At 50.4% G+C, this 19,865-nt stretch overlaps 1 protein-coding gene across 1 annotated transcript; it reads left to right on the forward strand.

Annotated features, from left to right (window-relative positions):
- Positions 1-6,835: 6,835 nt before the first annotated feature.
- LOC136521822 (patatin-like protein 3) lies at positions 6,836-8,809 on the forward strand. The gene is made up of 2 exons (XM_066515586.1): positions 6,836-7,921; positions 8,047-8,809. The coding sequence occupies exons 1-2, from the start codon at positions 6,995-6,997 to the stop codon at positions 8,380-8,382; spliced, it is 1,263 nt and encodes a 420-aa protein (XP_066371683.1). The 5' UTR covers positions 6,836-6,994; the 3' UTR covers positions 8,383-8,809.
- The last annotated feature ends 11,056 nt before the right edge of the window (positions 8,810-19,865 follow it).

Below are 19,865 nucleotides of genomic sequence, written 5' to 3' on the forward strand. Positions count from 1 at the left end.
CCCATACGGTAAGGCTCCCCCACATGCCTCTGGGTATCGACAGTGTTGTGGCGTGAGATTTACCGTACCGAGTGCACATGATGAAACTCCTCACATGCCTCTGGGCATCAACAGTATATGCATGTACCGACACCTGCCACACCTAAACAAGAATGACAGAAGCTCCTATGTGCATCTGACATCCAACAGTGTTGTGGGCACCTACCATTATCATGTACCTGTCAGCGTGGGCAACAAGACTTAGAAGCATTCGTACTCTCTCCATCTCACTTGTAAGGTCATTCCCTTCATCTATAAAAGGGGATGCGCTCTCTCCCAATAGACCCAGTTAACCTAGATCGACCAAGTTCACTAGCTCACAACCACAGAACCGCTAGGTTCGGACCTCAAGCACACGATTGAACACTTAGCTCATAGCGGAGCTCCTGTCGCTCTCGGCCCTTCCGACCGGAGCCGATCGGACCTCTTGTACGCCCCATCTTTCTCCCTCTCGTTTGTAACCCCACTGCAGACTTCGAGCACCTGGGCTCAGGAATAAAGTCACTGACTGACTCAAACTAGACGTAGAGCACATTGCCTGAACCAGTATAAACCATGTGTCATTGAGTGCTAGGCCACCTCCGATCACAACGTACGGCAAAACTACAATTATTTACACGTTGGTCACTTTCTGCACCGATAGTTGGCGTCGTCCGTGGGGAAGACGTTGTACGTTCAACACATTTTGGTCATCGGATGGCCCACTTTTCTGCCACCCTCGCTGTAGTGGGCTCAGGCGATACGATTCGCCTTGGCTTGCTTGAGTTTCCCGCTCCCCCACCATTTGGGATGCGGGTTCCACTCGTCTTCGAGCCATCCCAGGCCTTCCTCTTCGAAAGCCTGGACTTCGTCGTTGACCGACTCGGCGTACTAGACCTCCGCGAGGAGGCTCACGTCCCGGTACCTGTCGGAGGGCGCCCTCCATCGACTCTGGGACACACGACTTCGACGATGCGACATCTACGCTTCATTCTGAGCAAACTCTCTGCTCAAACCCCACTGTGAGTAATGTACACGCTGTTATTTACTTACTATTCTCTATCTTCCACCGATTACCCGGAGAAACCCCGTTGTCCCTGACGCGACTGCCATATGACTGGTTCCCCTACGGCCTTGCGTATTCCGCGGACGCATACGCCCGGCGCCTCCGAAGGATGCCAGCGCTACCCCCTCTCGCATCCGAATTTGTGGGAATGGCGCGCTATGCTCCCACCTGTTTCCTCGACCTCATGGAGGACGATGGCGAGAGTGACGGCTCCAGCATCGGCGACATGGCGCCTAGCCACCGTCCGTCCCAGGAGTGCGCCATGGCGAACGCTCTGGGACACCCACCGGTGGAAGCGGAGTCCTCACAGACTCACACCTCACCGAACTCTCGTAAGGAGACCCCTGAGCTCACATGGGAGCATGGCAAGGCACTACGACAACAGTGGCTGCATCAGCCACCGACTGCGCTAGCGCGCTCGACGCACCATACTGTGCCCCGTGCGCATAGACCGGCAAGCGATGCCCGGGGTCACGTCTGTCAGGTCTAGCGCAACACCATGGATAGGGGCACCAATCCCCCATAGTTCGCTTAGGCCAGTCAGAACATCGTCGCCGCGGTAATGCTTCTGCGCGGCCTGTCCGAGCCGAACGACCCTCATGAACAGGCGATCTACCGGAACCTCCGAGCACTACTGGAGACCGCCGCCGTGCAACAAGCGGAGAGCTACATATCGCGATGCCAACTCGTGACCTCACTCCCCATCAGGGGAATGGGGACGCAGCAGATGGGTCACTCCACCTGATCACCACAATGGCCGTCGAGCGCGGCATAGGAGGCCGCATGGGCACCTTGCCTTGACTTGACGACCGCTCCGTATCGACCGCCTGTCTATGCGTGGCTCGGGCCGAACCAACACACACGCAGTAGCGACCGGAGTCCCAGCCCTGATGGCCTGGACCGTAGACCTTTGTCCAAAACCTCCAGCGAGCGTCGCTCCCGCTACGCTCCAACGGAGGCTAGGGCAAAGGTAAGGCCAAGTGCTAGGATTAGGATGAGGGCCCCTCCACGCAGAGGGGGAAAAAGAACAGAGAGGATCTCCACCGACCGGCCAACTCCGCGTTGGACGCCACGGCTGATCACGCGGGCACCCAGCCCTAGCAGGACCCTTTGAGCCACTTCCACGAGCTCATGGAGAGCCTATGCACCAACCACGACTACCCCGTCAAACACCTCTACAAGGACTGCCAGCTCCTCAAACGCCTTCTGCGTTAGGCTGGCAGGCCAAAGGAAGAGAAAGGCAAAGAAGCAGCGACCAAGAAAGGGGCATAGCGGGCAAGGATCCGGACGACTGAAGGTTGAAGTGATACGACCGGTCGCCTACCGACTGAAGGACAACAACGACAACATTCTCTCCAAACGCTTGGAACAGCTATATCATTTTTCTTCCCCTAAGTTTCAGTCTTACCATCATCTACTTAGTGTATGCTCCTATAAAAGCACCCCGACCCGAACACTTTTCGGCCTAGGGCGCTCGGGGGCTCCACTAGGGTACACTACTACTTCTCTGTTTTGTTTACTATCATATGGTGAAATTCCTTCCTACCCAACCAAAAGGGTAGTTTGTTCCTTTAATTTGCCTTACGTAGCTTTGCTTTAAAACATTCTGCCCGATTGCACTCCGCCTTTCCCTACGGTTACAAGCAGCCGAGCCTCACAGGCCATGCCCTGGGCTCCCAAAGTCGTAGCCTACGGGACAAATGGGCAGGTACGAGAATGAAAGAATAAAAAACAAAATTATGCTAAGTAAAAACTAATGAACAAAAGGGGAACAAGCTTCCCCGAATGGAATGACTCCATCATAGAAAATGAAACCAACCGTAGTCATTAAGCACACATGAATGTTTATACGAGGGCTCCCCCATGAACTTAAACTTTTTACGTTCACCAAACTACTTATATTTTACAAGCTATTGGACCGGCTCGGCGACATCTGCTGTCGGTGCAATCGATGAAGGCGCGGGCTGCTCACTTCCCGGCGGCACGACATTCGGCTCGGTCGAAGCTAGGGCAACATCCACCTCTAACCTAGGCTCCGTGCCATCTGCAGGCTAGGCAACGTCCTCCCTATGCACGCTCCTGGCCATGTCTTCATGGTGGACATCCATCACCCACTGGGCAGAGACTTGCTCCGCCACCGACCTTGCGTGCGGCAGCAAACCCTACCTGATCGATTGGATGTCCTCCGTGCTCAAGCCTTCAGCATACCCACTGCAGATAGTGGCAAAGTCCAGGTTCAGGTGGTGCGTCGCCACCAACGTCAGCACCCTCGATGCTTTGTAGAATATCCCGCTCGTGATAAGGTCTCGGACCGCATCTGGGACCTCCGCCAGCTGGACAATGTTGCGGATCTGGTCAAGTCCCCCCTCGAGCACACGTCGCTCTTCACGGGACTTGGCCAGGTCCTCTGCATTCCAGCTTAAAGTCTCCTTGACTGTCTCTAGGTTCTGCTCCAGCAACCTCACCTTTCCACTCAGCTCTGAAAGAAGGGCAACAAGCTCAGAAACAGGCTGAAGGAAGAAACCAACACAATGAAAAATAGAAAAGGTACATACCGACGCAGAAGTTCTCAAGGACGGAGAGTTCCCCCACCTATCGAGTCACCTGTGCGCACAGCCGGGCATTCACCTCCTCCGTCCCCATCACCTGTCCCTAGAGCACGAGCACCTCTTGGTCTGCCTCCGACCAGGCCCTTCGCTCTGACTCCAGGGCCTTCCGCACCAACTCAAGGGCTCTCTGCTCTGACACCAAAGCGCTCCGCTCTGACTCAAGGGCCACCAAGGACTCTTGGAGCACTGCCTTGGTGTCCACCAAGGATGTCCGCAACCCCGCCTCGGTCTCCGCCTGACGGGCCTTTGTTGCCTCGAGCCCTTGCTTGGCGGCAGTCGCCCGCTCTGCTGCACGCTGCCCCTCCGCCCACGCCGCGGTCACCTTGGCCGCCCAGTCCTAGGACTCGCAGTGAGCAGACTCTAGCTGACGCTCAAGCACAGTCATCCGAGCGTGCTCCATTCGGAGAAAGCAGGACTTGTGGGATGGCATCCCCTTCAGACTCTATGAAAAACATGAATGCTAAGGCAACCAACAAAAGATTCAGAGGTCAAGGACAAGTACGTGAAACTCACCTCTGAGGCAAGTTGCAGGTCGACCTCGACTAACTGCTGAACGAACTTAGCCCGCTCCTGGGCGTCTCCGAGCTTCACGGACAGGTTGGCGAGTTCGGACACCGTGGTGTGCCCTTGCTCCCCAAGGATGTCCCAGAGCTGACACTCCTGGGAATCCCGAAGGCCAAACCACACCTTCGCTGGGTCCTCAGGGCAGGGCCACTCTAGGTCACCCTCCGGCAGCCCGTCGGAGGGCCCAGCCTCCGACTGGACCATCGCCAGCTCCCGCGACGACACCGGTGGCTCCACCATATCACCCGCCTCATCATCGGACGGGATGTCCACCACCTCGGTTGCGTGGACCACCGCTGGGCGTTTCGACTCCATGCCGGCCACGTTTCCCCTCAGTGCCTTCGGCTCCGATCACGAGGGTGAGCCGTGCAGCCCTCCACCCGGCGAGGCAGGGAGCTCGGTCTCCCTCTCCTCTTCCACCGCAGCCGATGGAGGAGGGGGCGCGAGGGTTACTTCTGATGCAACCCCCACCGTCAGCACCGGGATCACCACCAACGCCGCCGCCGCCGCTGCCACCGTACCAGCAGCTGACCCGCGGGGCACCACCCCAGAAGGGAAGGGTTCACCGCCGCCACCCTGTTCCCCTCGTCGCTCGCCATGACACGCTACAGGGTGGGCCTCCAAGTCTCCCGCATGGGAGTTGGGGCGATGGTCAACCCCGACATCTCCCGGCCACTGACAAAAAGTGCGGGTAAGTCACACTCCAAAAAAGGCTCAACAACAAAAGATCGAAAAGAAACAAAGAAAAACGTATCGCGAGGTGAGCGGCACGACTCTGAAGGCGAGACCCGACGTCGACAGGCCTGTAGGGCAAGGACCGCTCCCAGGCTGCAACTCGTGCCCCCTCACTTCAGCCGGGGGCGAAGTCATCCCAACCAGCTCCTGCCCAGCCTGCGGGTCACCGCGACCCTCGGCTCGGGACTCCCCGACCGAAGCAGCGGGCGGGGCATCCTTCGGCTGTGAGTCACGCGACGCGCGGGCGCCAGTCTTCTCCTCGGACCGCTCGTCTTGCTCGACTACGTCCGCGGCAGGCGGGGCCTCCATCGGCTGCGAGTCACGCGTTGGCACCGGTCCCGGCGACGCACAAGTGCCAGTCCGCTCCTCAGACCGCCTGGCTTGCTTGGCCACGTCCGCCACAGGCAGCTACAGGACCGGCGACGCCGCCAAAGGGCGCGGTGACCGCGTTCGCTTTGCCTCCCGTTCGCCGACGACGTCAGCGCTCGCCGCACACTTCCTCGGCGCGGGAACCACCACGCGCCATGCGGCCTACTGCTCATCGCCAGCGAACGTCGCCGTAGGGTCGCAACGCTCCGCCGAGGTCACAATGACCTCCCGACTTTCCTCCTCCTCGGAGAAAACCATGTCATCCACATCCGTGGGATCCTCTGACTCAAGCTCAGACTCGATGTCGCTCTTTCTCTCCCCAGCCTTCACGCGCCGGGCAACCTCCTTCTCCTTCTTGTACTTCCGATGAGCCACCTCGGCCTTCTTCTTCCTGGCGTTTGCCGCCTCCTTCTGAGCGGCCTGCCGGGCCACGCCCTCCGGACCCTTGGGAAGGTGTGGCCGGGACTTGTAACTCCAAGCCCCTACGGAACGTGTGGCTCCAAATAAAAAAATTGGAAAAGTAGAGGAAGAAGTACGGACTAAAGAGAAGGGAGCATACCAATCTGGACACGATCGCGGAGTTGAAAGGCGCGGGCTTCCCTTCGACCCCCTCTTTGGGCTTCAGCTACAGCATTGCTGTCCAAATCTCTGTTGCATTGCTATCCAAATCTCAGTTGTCTATCATTCTTGTAGTATCAAAGCTTGAATTAAGTTGGAACAATTCACCCTATGGTTGTAATCCTGTAGAACTCCTAGGGCGCTTGACAGCAGCACGTCATTTCTATGTTAAACTCTTCTACCTTAATTACAATGATGCACAAATCTTTTGCCTATTCGAGAAAAAACTATAGTTGAACAATATGATATCTATGCAATTTGTTCGAGCCACTTTGTTAGTTTTTAAAGAGAGACTGATTCCATTATTATCCTAAGAAACTGTTCTTTCTAGTTCATATAGAATTTAGTTCTGATTCCAATGAATCTTTGGGATTTTCTTTGTTTCTCCTCATTGGAATCAATTTTGTTTGGTAGCGGTTGCAGGTTTATACAAAGTGTTGGGACATCCGTAGTTTTTCCTCATCCTTTTATTTTTGTAAATCATAGTACAGCACAACCACTCAATCTTAATGAGTATATTTCTATTTGACATCTACTGTATTAGGTGTTGAAATTTGTTCCCAGCATTGTTAATGTTGCTTTCACTAGTTCTCCGAGGTAAGTACATCGCACTAACTAAGGTTCGTTACCTTGTTCTCCAAAAAAAAGGTAGAGGGGCCTTAGATTGTCCATCAATCAAGCGATGAAAAAAGAAAGAAAGAAGGAAAACAATAAAAACACATCACCAACTGAAGCATCCAGTGGTGAAGCGAGGACAGAAAAGGACACGCGGCTCCAGCAGCGTGAATGGGCACGAGCCACTAGCATGCGCCGTGGCGGGAAGCTAGCGTGCGCGGCTCCAGTATAAATTCTGCCGGGAAGACGATGCCGCACACTCTCACCTCAGCCTCACTCACCTGCCTTCCCAATCATCAATCGCATTCTCCCTACGCGACCCAATCCAGCTCCAGGTGCCGACAGACCAGAGCCAGAGGCCAGAAGAGCAACCAAGAAGCCGACGTCGCGCCCGCACGCAATGGCCACCACCTCGCTCGCACTGCTCGATCATCAGACGCTGCAGCTGCCATCACCGCCGGCGGTGGCGTACAACTGCGGCCGCTCCGACCGCCTGAGCCAGGAGATCTTCTCCATCCTCGAGTCCAACTTCCTGTTCGGCGCGTCGCCGCTGGAGGGCGGCGGCGCGTGCTCCGCGGGCCGCGTCCGCGTGCTCTCCATCGACGGGGGCGCCGACGGCGGCGCGCTCGCCGCGGCCGCGCTGGTCCGCCTGGAACACCGCCTGCAGGAGCTCTCCGGCAACCCCGCCGCGCGCGTCGTGGACTTCTTCGACCTGGCCGCCGGCTCCGGGGCCGGCGGGTTCCTCGCGGCGGCGCTGTTCGCGTGCCGGATGCCCTCCGAGGCGGCGCGCGAGTTCGTGGCCAAGAACCGCAAGGTCCTGTCCGGGGGGCGCGGCGGGGGCCTGATGTCGATGTCGTTCCGGCGCGCCCGCCCCGAGGCCTTGTTCCGGAAGGTGTTCGGCGACCTGACGGTGCGCGACGCCGCGAAGCCGCTGCTGATCCCGTGCTACGACATGGCGAGCGCGGCGCCGTTCGTGTTCTCCCGCGCCGACGCCGTGGAGGCCGACGCGTTCGACTTCCCGCTGTGGCAGGTGTGCGCGGCGGCCTGCGGCGTGGGCCCCGCGGAGGTGGCGTCCCTGGACGGGCGCACCAGGCTGCACGCCGCGGCGGGGGCCGGCGGGGGTGGAGCGTCCGCCGCTGTGGCCAACCCGACGGCCATGGCGCTCACGCACGTGCTCCACAACAAGCGCGAGTTCCCCTTCGCCGCCGGCGCAGCCGACCTCGTGGTGCTGTCCCTCGGCGGGAGCGCGCCCGCCGCCGCCTCCTCGCTGGGTCGCCCCTCGCCCTCCAGCCTCCTGCGCATCGCCGGAGCCTGCCAGGCCGACATGGTGAGCCTGCCTGCCTGCCTGCATGACCGGCACCATTTCTCGAACAGGGTAGCAATTGGAACGAACGAACGGAGATGACAGGACTGACAGTGCGCCTCTCGCGGTTTGTTTTGTTTCGATCGCAGGTTGACCAGGCCGTGTCGATGGCGTTCGTGGAGAGCAGAGCGACCAACTACGTCCGCATCCAGGGCAACGGCATTACGCCCGGCGAGACGGCGGAGGCGGCGCTGGCGGAGCGGGGCGTGGAGTCGGTGCTGTTCCGTGGCAAGAAGCTGATGGCGCAGACCAACGGCGAGCGGCTGGACGCCGTGGCGGAGCAGCTGGTCCAGGAGCACCACCGCCGGCTGGAGAGCAAGACCCCCGTGGTGCTGGTGAAGCCCTCCGCGACGCCGCGGACGTCGTCGTCGTCGGCGTCCACGCTCATCACCGTGTCCACCAACTCCTCGTCGGAGTCGCCCTGAGACTGCTGGCACGACGACCGACCGACCGAGACAGCGTGACAGCTCGGCTTTAACTAGCGTGGCCTTGTTTTCCTTTTCGCCTCTTTTTTTATTTATTGGTTCGTTGGATTTCTAGCTTAGCGCGGCGCCGGCGCCGGTGCTCGGGGTTTTGATTGCCTGCCGGCGCCGCCTGCGCGCTCGCTCCCGGTCCCGGTCCCGGCCGCCGCCGAGCCGACCCGCCTGCTGCGGCCGGGAAGAAAGACCGAGGAGGGCTGTGGAGCGGCGAAGGCGCCAGAGATGATTTGTGTACGTAGCTGCTAGGAAGGAGATGTGGCTGTATGGCTGTATGTGTGCCCGTGTGCGTGTGCTGCAAACGCAGCGTATGTACGTACGTGTACGTAGTAGAGTGCCCGGAGCTTGGATTGCAACGCGATGCGATGATGATGCTAGTACTGTCGGTGTGGCGTTTACTGATCACTGCTCAGCCTTCTTTCTTCAGAGTCACCTGCTGTCATTGCTCCTGAACATTCTGATAATGGAGTATTTTCTCCTCTTTTTTCACGTCGTGGACTGATGAACTGGGCGAGCAGGAAGGAGTGGGAGTGCGTACTATCTGACAGGAAGTCGTACTCGTTGGTCATGGACATGAATGTGCTTTGCTCACGCTAGTCTGTGGTCTGTGGTGTGGCTCAGCTGCCATCTGGGAGACCCGACATGCTCTGCCGACCGACACCGACAAACATCATTCATGTATGTCTTGGCACGGAACGCAAAAGCGGAAAAGCACTCTTGTTGGGCCGGGCTGTACTTTCGCGCCCCAGTATTTCCTTTTTTTTATTCGGTGCCAAGGCAAATGGAAAGGCATCCAACAAGGCCCAAAAAGGTAGAAGAAGAGCCCACGGGAATTTCCGGCCGGCTGTGTCAGAGCCGAGCAACACTCAGATCTTCTTGGGCCTGCACGTTCGGCCCAGATCCATAGCAGTAATTTCGGCCTGAAATTCTTTTTTTGAGGGGCTGGCCCGAAAGATTTGATCCTCTCCGGAGGAGGAGAATGTTATTCGAGATGTTGTTTTGTCCCCCTCTTGAAAAATCAATCCCTAAATGGTTGGACCGTTTAAACCATTAAAAACCATGTAAACAGAATCGAGTTAAACAAGATTAAATGAGCTAAATGGCCATTTAATTCATAATTTAATCAATAGGAGGATTACAGCTACTACAATAAACACCGAGCTAATTAGCATAGTAAGTATATGAAGTGTAGTGGGATTTAGATTTCTTCCAAAAAAAAAAGATTATTCGATAGAATACTTACTTTTTACATGTGTAAATATGTAGACTTTCTAGTATATTTGACTTTTACGTACATAAATTTGTATATTTTAGTGTTAATATATGCGACCGTTTAGGTCGTTTAACTCCGCTTAAACAACGTTGTTTAAATGGACTAAACGCTAAACGAAGGGTGCCTGACGGTTTACCGTTTAGCATTTAGGATAACATTGATCTTAAGTTTGACCAATTTTATAAAAAAGAGTAATAATTTCTATGACACAAAATAAATATATTATAAAGATATAGTTTATGATGTATTGAAGACACTAATTTGGTGTAATAAATATTGGTGCTATTTTCTATAAAATTGGTGAAACTTAAAATAGTTAGACTTAGGACAACTTTAGAAGATGATTTAATTTGAGACAGAGGGAGTATATAAGGTGAAGGCGATTTTCTAGAAAAACAACTGATGCTGATGCTGATGCTGATGCTGATGCTGATATTGATTTGTTGTGAGAGAAAAAATATTATTATTTCACTGAAACGGTACGGCTAATAAGTTCAAGCGAATGGGGCCGAAGTAAAACAAAATCCTAGCCTCCCGACCTGTGTATGTGGCCGACACATATGACATGGTTTCAGCTCACATCAGAGCAGACAAAAGGCATCGTTCAGCAAATATGCAAATCATGTTAATTAATCTCCACCTATGCTTGGCGGAATTTCTCATCTCTTTCTCTACCAGCTGAAACCACTGCTATTGTCCTCCTCATTTTGCAACAAAGCCCAGAAAACACGCGACAACATATCTTCAACCCAGGGAGGCCGAGAAAGTGAGAAACAGAGCCCAATAATAACCGAACTGTTTAGCTCTCAACTTCAACAAAGAGTTTTTTTATGACCACAACAATTTGTCTCAGCTGGATTGCCCAACAAACAAAAAACTTATGCCACAACTTTTTTTTTTCTATCATCACCATCTCCTATTTAAGAAAAAGGCAAAGCGAAATTAAAGGCATACTCCCTCCGTCCCAAATTAAGTACACATCTCACTTATTGAGGAGTCAAACTCTTTGACATTTGATTAAATATAGAGAAAATAATATCAATATTTGTATATCCAAATAAATTTATTATGAAATCCACAACTAATCTAATGATACTTAGTACACATCATAGATATTAGTATTTTTTTCTATATATTTATTCAAATTTAGGAAAGTTTACCTTTTTGATAAGCGAGATGTGCATTTATTTTAGAACGGAGAGAGAGTAGCTTTTTAGTTTTCGAAGAGGAAAGGCGTAGCTTTGACCAGTGCGTGCCGCAAACAATGCAATGTAACCGTCAAGCCGTGACACCAAAAGAGCACAACTCCGTGGCGCCCTTGGCATGAGAGAACTTATCTTCAGTCAATTCAGGCTCCTTGTGGACTGTACGTATATGAATCTCTACACGTAGAAATACTGTACCTTTGTACGAGGTATACTGTACGTGTCGCCGTTAGTGATAGACAGCTCTGCGTATCTTCAACCTAGCTAGCTAGGGAAGCCGAGAAACAGTCGTTGAAGAAGACCACCGCAAACGAGTCCACCATGCCATTGTCTGAACAAGAAAACTGCAAGGTCACCATCCACGCCACTATCTGAAGACGGAGAGGCTGCATGCCGTCTGCACGCTGGAATTCAGAATCGTCATCGCCTGTCTCTCTCTTGTCCGATCGAGCAAGCTCTGACGCCGGGATCAAGTAAAAGACCGGAACGAGTAAGGAAGTGCTCTCTTCCTCTCTCCGAGAGCGAGACGACATTCTAGAAGAGAAGACATTGGCAACGGATGTACCTATCGGGTATCGCTGGAACGTTCTCTTCTCCGCTACGAAGAATTCATCCTGTCTCCGTTCTCGTTAACTATCTCGGGTATAGATTCTTGCCCATCTCCGTATCCGTCGGGCATCGATCGGGTAACAGATACCCGACGGGTACTGCATACCCGATAAACAAGGACACTTGGGGTCGCAGCTTTGCAATCGGAGACGTTTCTTCTTCACTCGGGTATAAGTGTCGGAGTCTCGGAGATGCCGAGGAGAAGGGACGAGGTTGCGAGGAGGACGAGCAAAGGTGACTGAGAGACCGAACTGAGGAAGCGAGGGGCACGAGCGCTCATGAGGTAGGCGTGCTTGTGCTGCTGGCGGATATGGTGAGGAAAAATTGAACTAGGGTTCCTAGAACACACAAACTATATATATAATTATTCAGATTTGGACAAAAATATCTATGTTGAGCTCCTTTAGGCCTAATACTCGCATGACAGCTCAAATAGTCGGGTTCCCCAACAGGTAACGGGAACGGATAAACAGATAACGTTCTCGTACACGCTATACCTGTCGGGGATAGATTCTTGTCTATTTAGATGTCCGCGGATAAAGATATGATCACATCCCCGTTCCCTAATGGATCAAATACCCGTCGGGTATGGGATATCGGGGCCGTTGCCATCTTTATGCTTGTGGTCGGGGGAGCAGCAATAGCAACTGCTGGAGTAGCTGGAGGTTGCAGCAGGACATTGTGGACCTTTGCTAGCTTATGGTGCTCTCAGTGCAGAAACCGTCATAGTTTCTATGAACATTAGTTGTACTACCACTTAAGCGTTTTGCTGATATGACGAGGTAGTTATTGAAGAGAGAGGGCAAAAATTATAGAAACTGGATCTAAGTTTAAAAAAACCATGTCTACACGAGAACCAAGACATGAAGGGATGTAATTGGTAGAGAATGGAGAGAGAATGTATGTGATTGAATAAAAAATTATTCTGTACAAACTATCCATTGAGATTATGGTTTCTATATGGAGTGTCTATAGAAATTAATAGGTATTTCTAGCATTGGGGCTGTCCTTAGCTCAGCTAGGAAGCCGACACTGTGTTTAGCATACCCTGTTCGTTTCGCTGAAATTTAGCTTATACTAATTTATCGTGGAAAAAAAACACTATTCATTTGTTGACAAGTACCGAAGAAATAGCGTGAAAAGTCGACCACGACCATTGATAGATCCTGCTCATCAGTGAAGCAGTGCCGCTGAACACAACAGTACTGCCGATTAGCGACCATCAAATGATTCATTTCAGAAGCAGCAGCCACCAGGCACTTACTGTTATATTTAGAGTTCTTAGGTATGTTCATCGGATCGGGATTCTTAGTACAGTAATAGATCATTCGGATTTTACAGAGAGAGATTGAGAGATAGGTGATAAGTGGCAAACCGTCAAACGCCGTAGTTGTTGAAGCTCCGGCCGGGGTTTCGTTGACGGACGCCATCTGCGCGCCGGCAGCGACGGTCGGTGGAGAGTGAGTCGGCGCTGTGGCGTCCTCGGCGGCGATGTGAACATCGGGTGGCGTTGCCGGCGTCGGTGGCACTTCCCGTCGCTGGCAGCGCCCCTACTTTCGATCGGGTCTAGGGTTTAGGATGTCGGTGGGGTAACTGGCGGCGCGGTGAACCTCGTGTCGCGAGCCCCGACCCCCACCTTCCTTTATAGCGCTGTGCGACGGGGGCCCACCAACCATGTAGGGTTGGGCGCCCCCGATCAGGGCGCGAGGACAAGACCCAGTTAGGCCGTTGGGCCTAACTGGTGGGAGATCAATACTAACATTCTCCCCCTTGATCTCTCATCTATTCTTCGTTCTTTAATTTCATACTCAAAACTTTCAATTCATATTTTTCTTGCTTCCATCCTATTTCATCACAGATTAGTGCATAGAACTGTCCCATCGTCACAGCAATTAGTGCCGTTAGACTAACAGCCACAATACAATTCTCCGTTTTGAAATGTAAACTTTCTTTGGGCCCTTCGTATGTTCGGGAATCATAGGCTTTCCCTTAAACCTATGCCGGCTACGTGTTCTCTGAACACGTTGGGTGGTAAGCCCTTTGTGAGCGGATCCGCGAGCATTTTCTCTGTACTTATATGCTCAAGATTTATTATATGATCCCGAACTTTATCTTTCACAATATAGTACTTTATGTCAATGTGTTTGGCAGCACCACTTGACCTATTGTTGTGAGCGTACTGTACCGCTGGATTGTTATCACAATACAATCGTAGTGGTTCATTTATATCATCAATCACTTTCAATCCGGGTATGAATTTCTTCAGCCAGTTCACCTGCCCCGTTGCCTCATAGCATGCTACAAACTCGGCATACATTGTCGAGGATGTAGTTACGGTTTGTTTGGAGCTTTTCCACGATATAGCCCCTCCTACGAGAGTAAATACATATCCTGACGTGGATTTTCTTTCGTCTCCCGCATAATCAGAATCTGAATACCCCTCTATCTGCAGGGAATCAGATCTTCTATACGTAAGCATGAGGCCTTTCGTACCCTGCAAATAACGCAGGACTTTCTTCACTAATTTCCAATGTTCAATTTATGGATTCTTTTGATATCTGCCAAGTAACCCGGTAACAAAAGCTAAGTCAGGGCGTGTACACACTTGAGCATATTGTAAACTTCCAACAGCTGAAGCATACGGTACCGCTTTCATTCGGTCAATTTCATATTGGTTCTTGGGACACTGATGTTCCCCAAATCTATCGCCCTTGACTATAGGAGCAGGTGAAGGACTGCACGCATGCATACTAAATTTCTTCAGGACCTTTTCTATGTATGTCTTTTGCGATAATCCTAGAACCCCTTTTCTGCTGTCTCGGTGAATCTTTATTCCTAAAACGAACGAGGCCTCACCGAGATCTTTCATATCAAAGTTCAAGGACAAGAATTTCTTCGTTTCCATTAGTAGATTGATATCACTGCTAGCAAGCAAGATATTATCCACATACAAAATTAGAAATATGTACTTTCTATTCCTGAACTTTGCATAAACGCAATTGTCCTCAACATTTTCTTCAAACCCAAAAACTTTTATCGTTCTATCAAACTTCAAATACCACTGTCTTGAAGCTTGCTTCAATCCATAAATTGATTTCTTTAGGCGGCATCCCATATTTTCCTTTCCTTTTACGACAAAACCTTTCGGTTGTGCCATATAAACATTTTCTTCCAAATCCCCATTTAGGAAAGCCGTCTTTACATCCATTTGATGTAACTCCAAGTCATAGTGGGCTACAAGTGCCATTATAATTCTGAAGGAATCTTTACATGAGACTGGAGAAAATGTCTCATTGTAATCAATCCCTTCTTTTTGCGTGAAGCCTTTCGCCACGAGTCGCGCTTTAAATCTTTCTATATTTCCTTGGGAGTCATATTTTGTTTTGTAGACCCATTTACAGCCTACTGTTTTGCCTCCTTTAGGAATATTTTCTAAGTCCCAAACTTTATTGGTACTCATTGATTTCAATTCGTCTTCCATGGCCTTAAGCCACTTTGATGAGTGGTCGCTTCTCATGGCTTCTTCAAATGAGATGGGATCATCCCCCATCTGACATTCTTCAGTTTCATAAACTTCATAGTCATCAGTAATAGCTGATCTTCTTATTCTTTGAGACCTTCTAGGTGCCTCCGGCACTTGTTCCACATTGGGCTGTTGTAGTTCTTCTTCATGTGCAACATTTGGTTCTATAGTTTCCTCAAGGATAGGTTCCTCAAGGACAGGTTCCTCATGTTCATTCATTGTCGCCACGGGAGAACTTGCAACAGGTGTTGGCACTACAGTGTCCTGCACTGTCGGTGCAACAGCAGCAGGTAGCATGAAGAATGGTTCTTCAACCATCGGAGTGGGTACATGTACCCGCTTCTCCTGTAGGCTGATTTCTCGTGCTACCACGCTCCCCCTGATCATGTTATCCTCCAAGAACACAGTGTGTCTTGTTTCTACAATCTTCGTATATCTGTCAGGACAAAAGAAGCGATATCCTTTTGATCTTTCTAGATAGCCAATAAAATGGCAGCTGACTGTCTTGGAGTCTAACTTTCCTATGTTCGGGTTAAACACTTTTGCCTCAGCTGGACAGCCCCACACACGCAAATGGTTAAGTGAGGGTTCCCTTCCTGTCCATAATTCATACGGTGTTTTAGGCACCGATTTACTTGGTACTCGATTAAGTATGTGAATGGCGGTTTTCAGTGCCTCCATCCATAAACTAATCGGTAATGTGGAGTAACTCATCATGCTTCTTACCATGTCCATTAAGGTACGGTTACGTCTTTCAGCCACTCCATTCTGCTGAGGCTCCCTCGGTGTGGAGTACTGAGCAACTATGCCATTTTCCTGTAGGAACCTTGCAAATGGTCCAGGAATTTGGCCATATGGGGTATGTCGCCCATAGTACTCTCCACCTCGGTCTGATCGTACTATCTTTATTTTCTTATTGTGCTGGTTTTCAACTTCAGCTTTAAATATTTTGAATTTATCCAATGCTTCCGATCTTTCTTTAATTGGATAAATATTGCCATAACGAGAGTAGTCGTCTGTGAATGTTATAAACGAGTCATAACCATCCACACTTTTCACAGGAAAAGGACCACATATATCTGTGTGGATTATTTCTAAAATTCCTGTGCTTCGTTTGACATCTTTCTTAATTTTCTTGACATACTTTCCTTTGATGCAATCAATACATTGCTCTAAATCTAAAAATTCTAAGTGCGGGAGAATTGATTCCTTAACCAATCGTTCCATTCTCCCCCTCGAAATATGGCCCAAGTGACAATGCCATAATTTCGAAGAGACAGTATCAATTCTCTTCCGCTTCTTAGTTACATCCGTAGATGGGGAATCATTCACATTCTCATCACATACATTGTTCGCATTCTCAGCAAGAGATAATAAATAAAGCTTGTCTTATCGGAAGGCAAGACCAACACATTTATTATTAACCAGTATCTTACACTTGCCATCACCAAAATGGCAATCAATTCCATCATCATCAAGTTTCGAAACACTTATCAAATTTCTACGCAAGGAGGGAACATAAAGTACTTCTTTAAGTCTAAGTACAAAACCATTATTCAATTCTAAAGAAAAATCTCCAATGGCTTCAACATTGGCTTGCAGTCCATTTGCAACTGTAATCGTTCTTTCTCCTCTTTGCAAGGTTCTCGTCCCACTTAACCCCTGTAAAGAATTTGCAACATGAGTAGTTGCTCCTGAATCAACCCACCAAGTGGATTTATCATAACATAAATACAGAGATTCATCTACAAATGTAATAAATTCATCACCTTTCTTTAGCAGAGATTTCAGGAAGTCTGGACAATCTCTCTTGTAGTGTCCCTTCTTGAAGCAGTGCTTGCACTGATCTTTTTCAGCTCCACCATACTGCTGATTCTCAGAATCCCGGGGTTTCTTTCCCTATGAACTGGAGGAAGAGAACTTATCCCACTTAGGTTTCCCTTGTGGTTTAGAATTCTTGCCATTAAAGTTTTTTCTTTTGTTGTCCTTCACAAAATGAGCAGATTCACCTTGTGAGGACTTTATCCTCTCCTCTTCTTGAGCACACATTGCGATGAGTCTTTCTATGCCCTATCTTTCAGGCTGCATATTATAGTTCACAATGAAGGTGTCATATTCTTTCGGCAAAGAAGCAAAAATCAAATAAATTAGGAAATCCTCCTCCTTCAAATTCATTTCTTTTAGCTTAGATGCCGTAGTGTTCATCTTCAAAATGTGCTCTCTTATGCTACCACCAGTGAATTTCTCATTCACAAGCTTCTTAATCAGTGAACTTGCTGTGGCCTTGGTAGACCCAGTAAACTGACTCTTGATTTTCTCAAGATATTCTTTAGCAGTAGCACATTCAGGGATTGAGCCCCTTATCTGTTCTTCTATGGTGGCTTTGGCTACCAACAGGCACTTGCGGTTGGAGAGTCCATTGCCTATGTTCAAGGTCATATTTCATTCTTATTTCAGCATGATCACGCTTTCGAGAAGCGAAATCAGCGTCAGATTCATTGTCACCTCTCACCGGGTCCTCTTTCTCAGTAGGGCACGGTGAGGTGATGGCAAAATCGACCTCTCCCAACGCAAGTTCCAATTCATATTTCTCCCGCCACACACGGTGATTGGTTCCGTTGAGTGTCGGGATGTTGGCAATGTTCACAATGCATTTGCCTCCTGAAATCACACCAGAGTAAGTAAGAAACATTTATACATAAAATTCATGCTTTTAACTCAACGTTGGTCAAATTAAAACTTATAATTCATCCATGCAAAATATTTTACATCACCGTTGGGCAGAAGTAAAATTAATGCACAATTTCTCATGGATCAAAAATTATAATATTTGTTATTGACAACGTTGGTCAGAAAATAACAATATCATAATTGCATCAAAATTATCAGAAATTCATTTCTCTTAAAAATTAAACTATCCCGTTGGTTCAAATTTAATCAAAGAGAACAATAATTATCATGCACAGCGGAAACATTAATAATCTTTTCATGTTATTATTTTCCAGAAGCACTAAAAAATTCATTGTTTTCTGGGCAAAATATCATTGGATAAAATTTGCACAGAAAATTGTATCAAAATCATTCAAATTCATCAAAATATGCATTCAAAATTGTTTCTGGAAAATAATAAGAAAAAAATTTCTTGTTCTTCTTTCATTTTTCAGCCCAGCGCGGCCCAAGACGCGCTGAACCGGCTCGGCCCGGCTTGCCTCGCGCGCACAGGCCGCACCCAGGCCGCAACCTGGGCCTGGGCCGGCAAAGCGCCGCGCGCGCCTCCTCCCACCTGGGCCGGCGAGTTGGCCCAGCGTATCGCGGCCGTTCGTGTCGATCCGACGGCCGAGCGGCTGTTTCGCGCTGATCAAAACGCCGCCGCGGCCGACGCCCTAGAAACCCTAGGCATTCGGCTCTTCCCCTCTCTCTCTCCTCGCTGCTTGCCTATTCTCAGCCGCAGCGGAGACGGTCACCGCTGAGCAGCCACGAGCGAGGAAAATTGGAGCGGGCTTTGGCGCCGTCGCTGGCCCCGTCGCCGGCGCGCGTGCTCCCCAACGGGTGAGCACGCCGCCGTCGAGCGGCCTAGCCGTGGCGCTTTCTTGGCCGAGCCCGGGCGCATCGGCTTGGTTTCTTCTCCAGCGCCGGCGAAAAAGCCGGTGCGCTTCTTCTTCTTCTTCCGCGCCGGTGGTAGTTTATCCCCGACGAACGGCGTGTTCTTTCTTTTCTCGTTCTTCCCCGTCCCCTTTCTTCCCCATTCCGACGCACGGGAATTAGGGTTAGGGTTTGGGAATGGGGTTTTTTACTGTGTTCTTTTGGCTTGTTCATCCGAATGGGATTAGGGTTAGGGTTTCAGTGTGCCGCCTCTTGTTCTTTTCCCCTTCCCCTTTCGGATTTGATTTCTTTCTTCTTTCTTTTCTTCTCACTCGTTCACCCGAAAAGGGGATCTAGGGTTAGGGTTTGGTTGAACCCGATTTCCCCGATCCGTGTTTACCTTTTGTGTGATTCGAGATCTAGATGGTAGGGTTCCTTTTCTTTCTTCTCGGATTGAACCGATTAGTGATGGGGTTAGGTCTTAGAGTTCGGTTTTTCTGTTTTCTTTCCCGATCTGCATCATATTGGTTTGATTTCTTGTCGAACCTTGGCTCCGATGCCATTGTTATATTTAGAGTTCTTAGGTATGTTCATCGGATCGGGATTCTTAGTATAGTAATAGATCATTTGGATTTTACAGAGAGAGATTGAGAGATAGGTGATAAGTGGCAAACCGTCAAACGCCGTAGTTGTTGAAGCTCCGGCCGGGGTTTCGTTGACGGACGCCATCTGCGCGCCGGCAGCGACGGTCGGTGGAGAGTGAGTCGGCGCTGTGGCGTCCTCGGCGGCGATGTGAACGTCGGGCGGCGTTGCCGGCGTCGGTGGCACTTCCCGTCGCTGGCAGCGCCCCTACTTTCGATCGGGTCTAGGGTTTAGGATGTCGGTGGGGTGACTGGCGGCGCGGTGAACCTCGTGTCGCGAGCCCCGGCCCCCACCTTCCTTTATAGCGCTGTGCGACGGGGGCCCACCAACCATGTAGGGTTGGGCGCCCCCGATCAGGGCGCGAGGACAAGGCCCAGTTAGGCTGGTGGGAGATTAATACTAACACTTACACCCTCCGTTCCGTTTCAAATTTTAAGTTTATTTTGTTTTTATACATATTTTTTTTTAAAAAAAATGGAGAAAGTAAAACGCTGACCGAAAGGACGACATGGTAGCTTAGCTGATTAATCCGCAGACCGCTGGCTAGTATAAGATGATACGACTGCCACTAACAAATTTATGGGCACGAAAAGGATCG

Source organism: Miscanthus floridulus, chromosome 18 (assembly GCF_019320115.1).
Source record: "Miscanthus floridulus cultivar M001 chromosome 18, ASM1932011v1, whole genome shotgun sequence".
NCBI classification, from domain to species: domain Eukaryota; kingdom Viridiplantae; phylum Streptophyta; class Magnoliopsida; order Poales; family Poaceae; genus Miscanthus; species Miscanthus floridulus.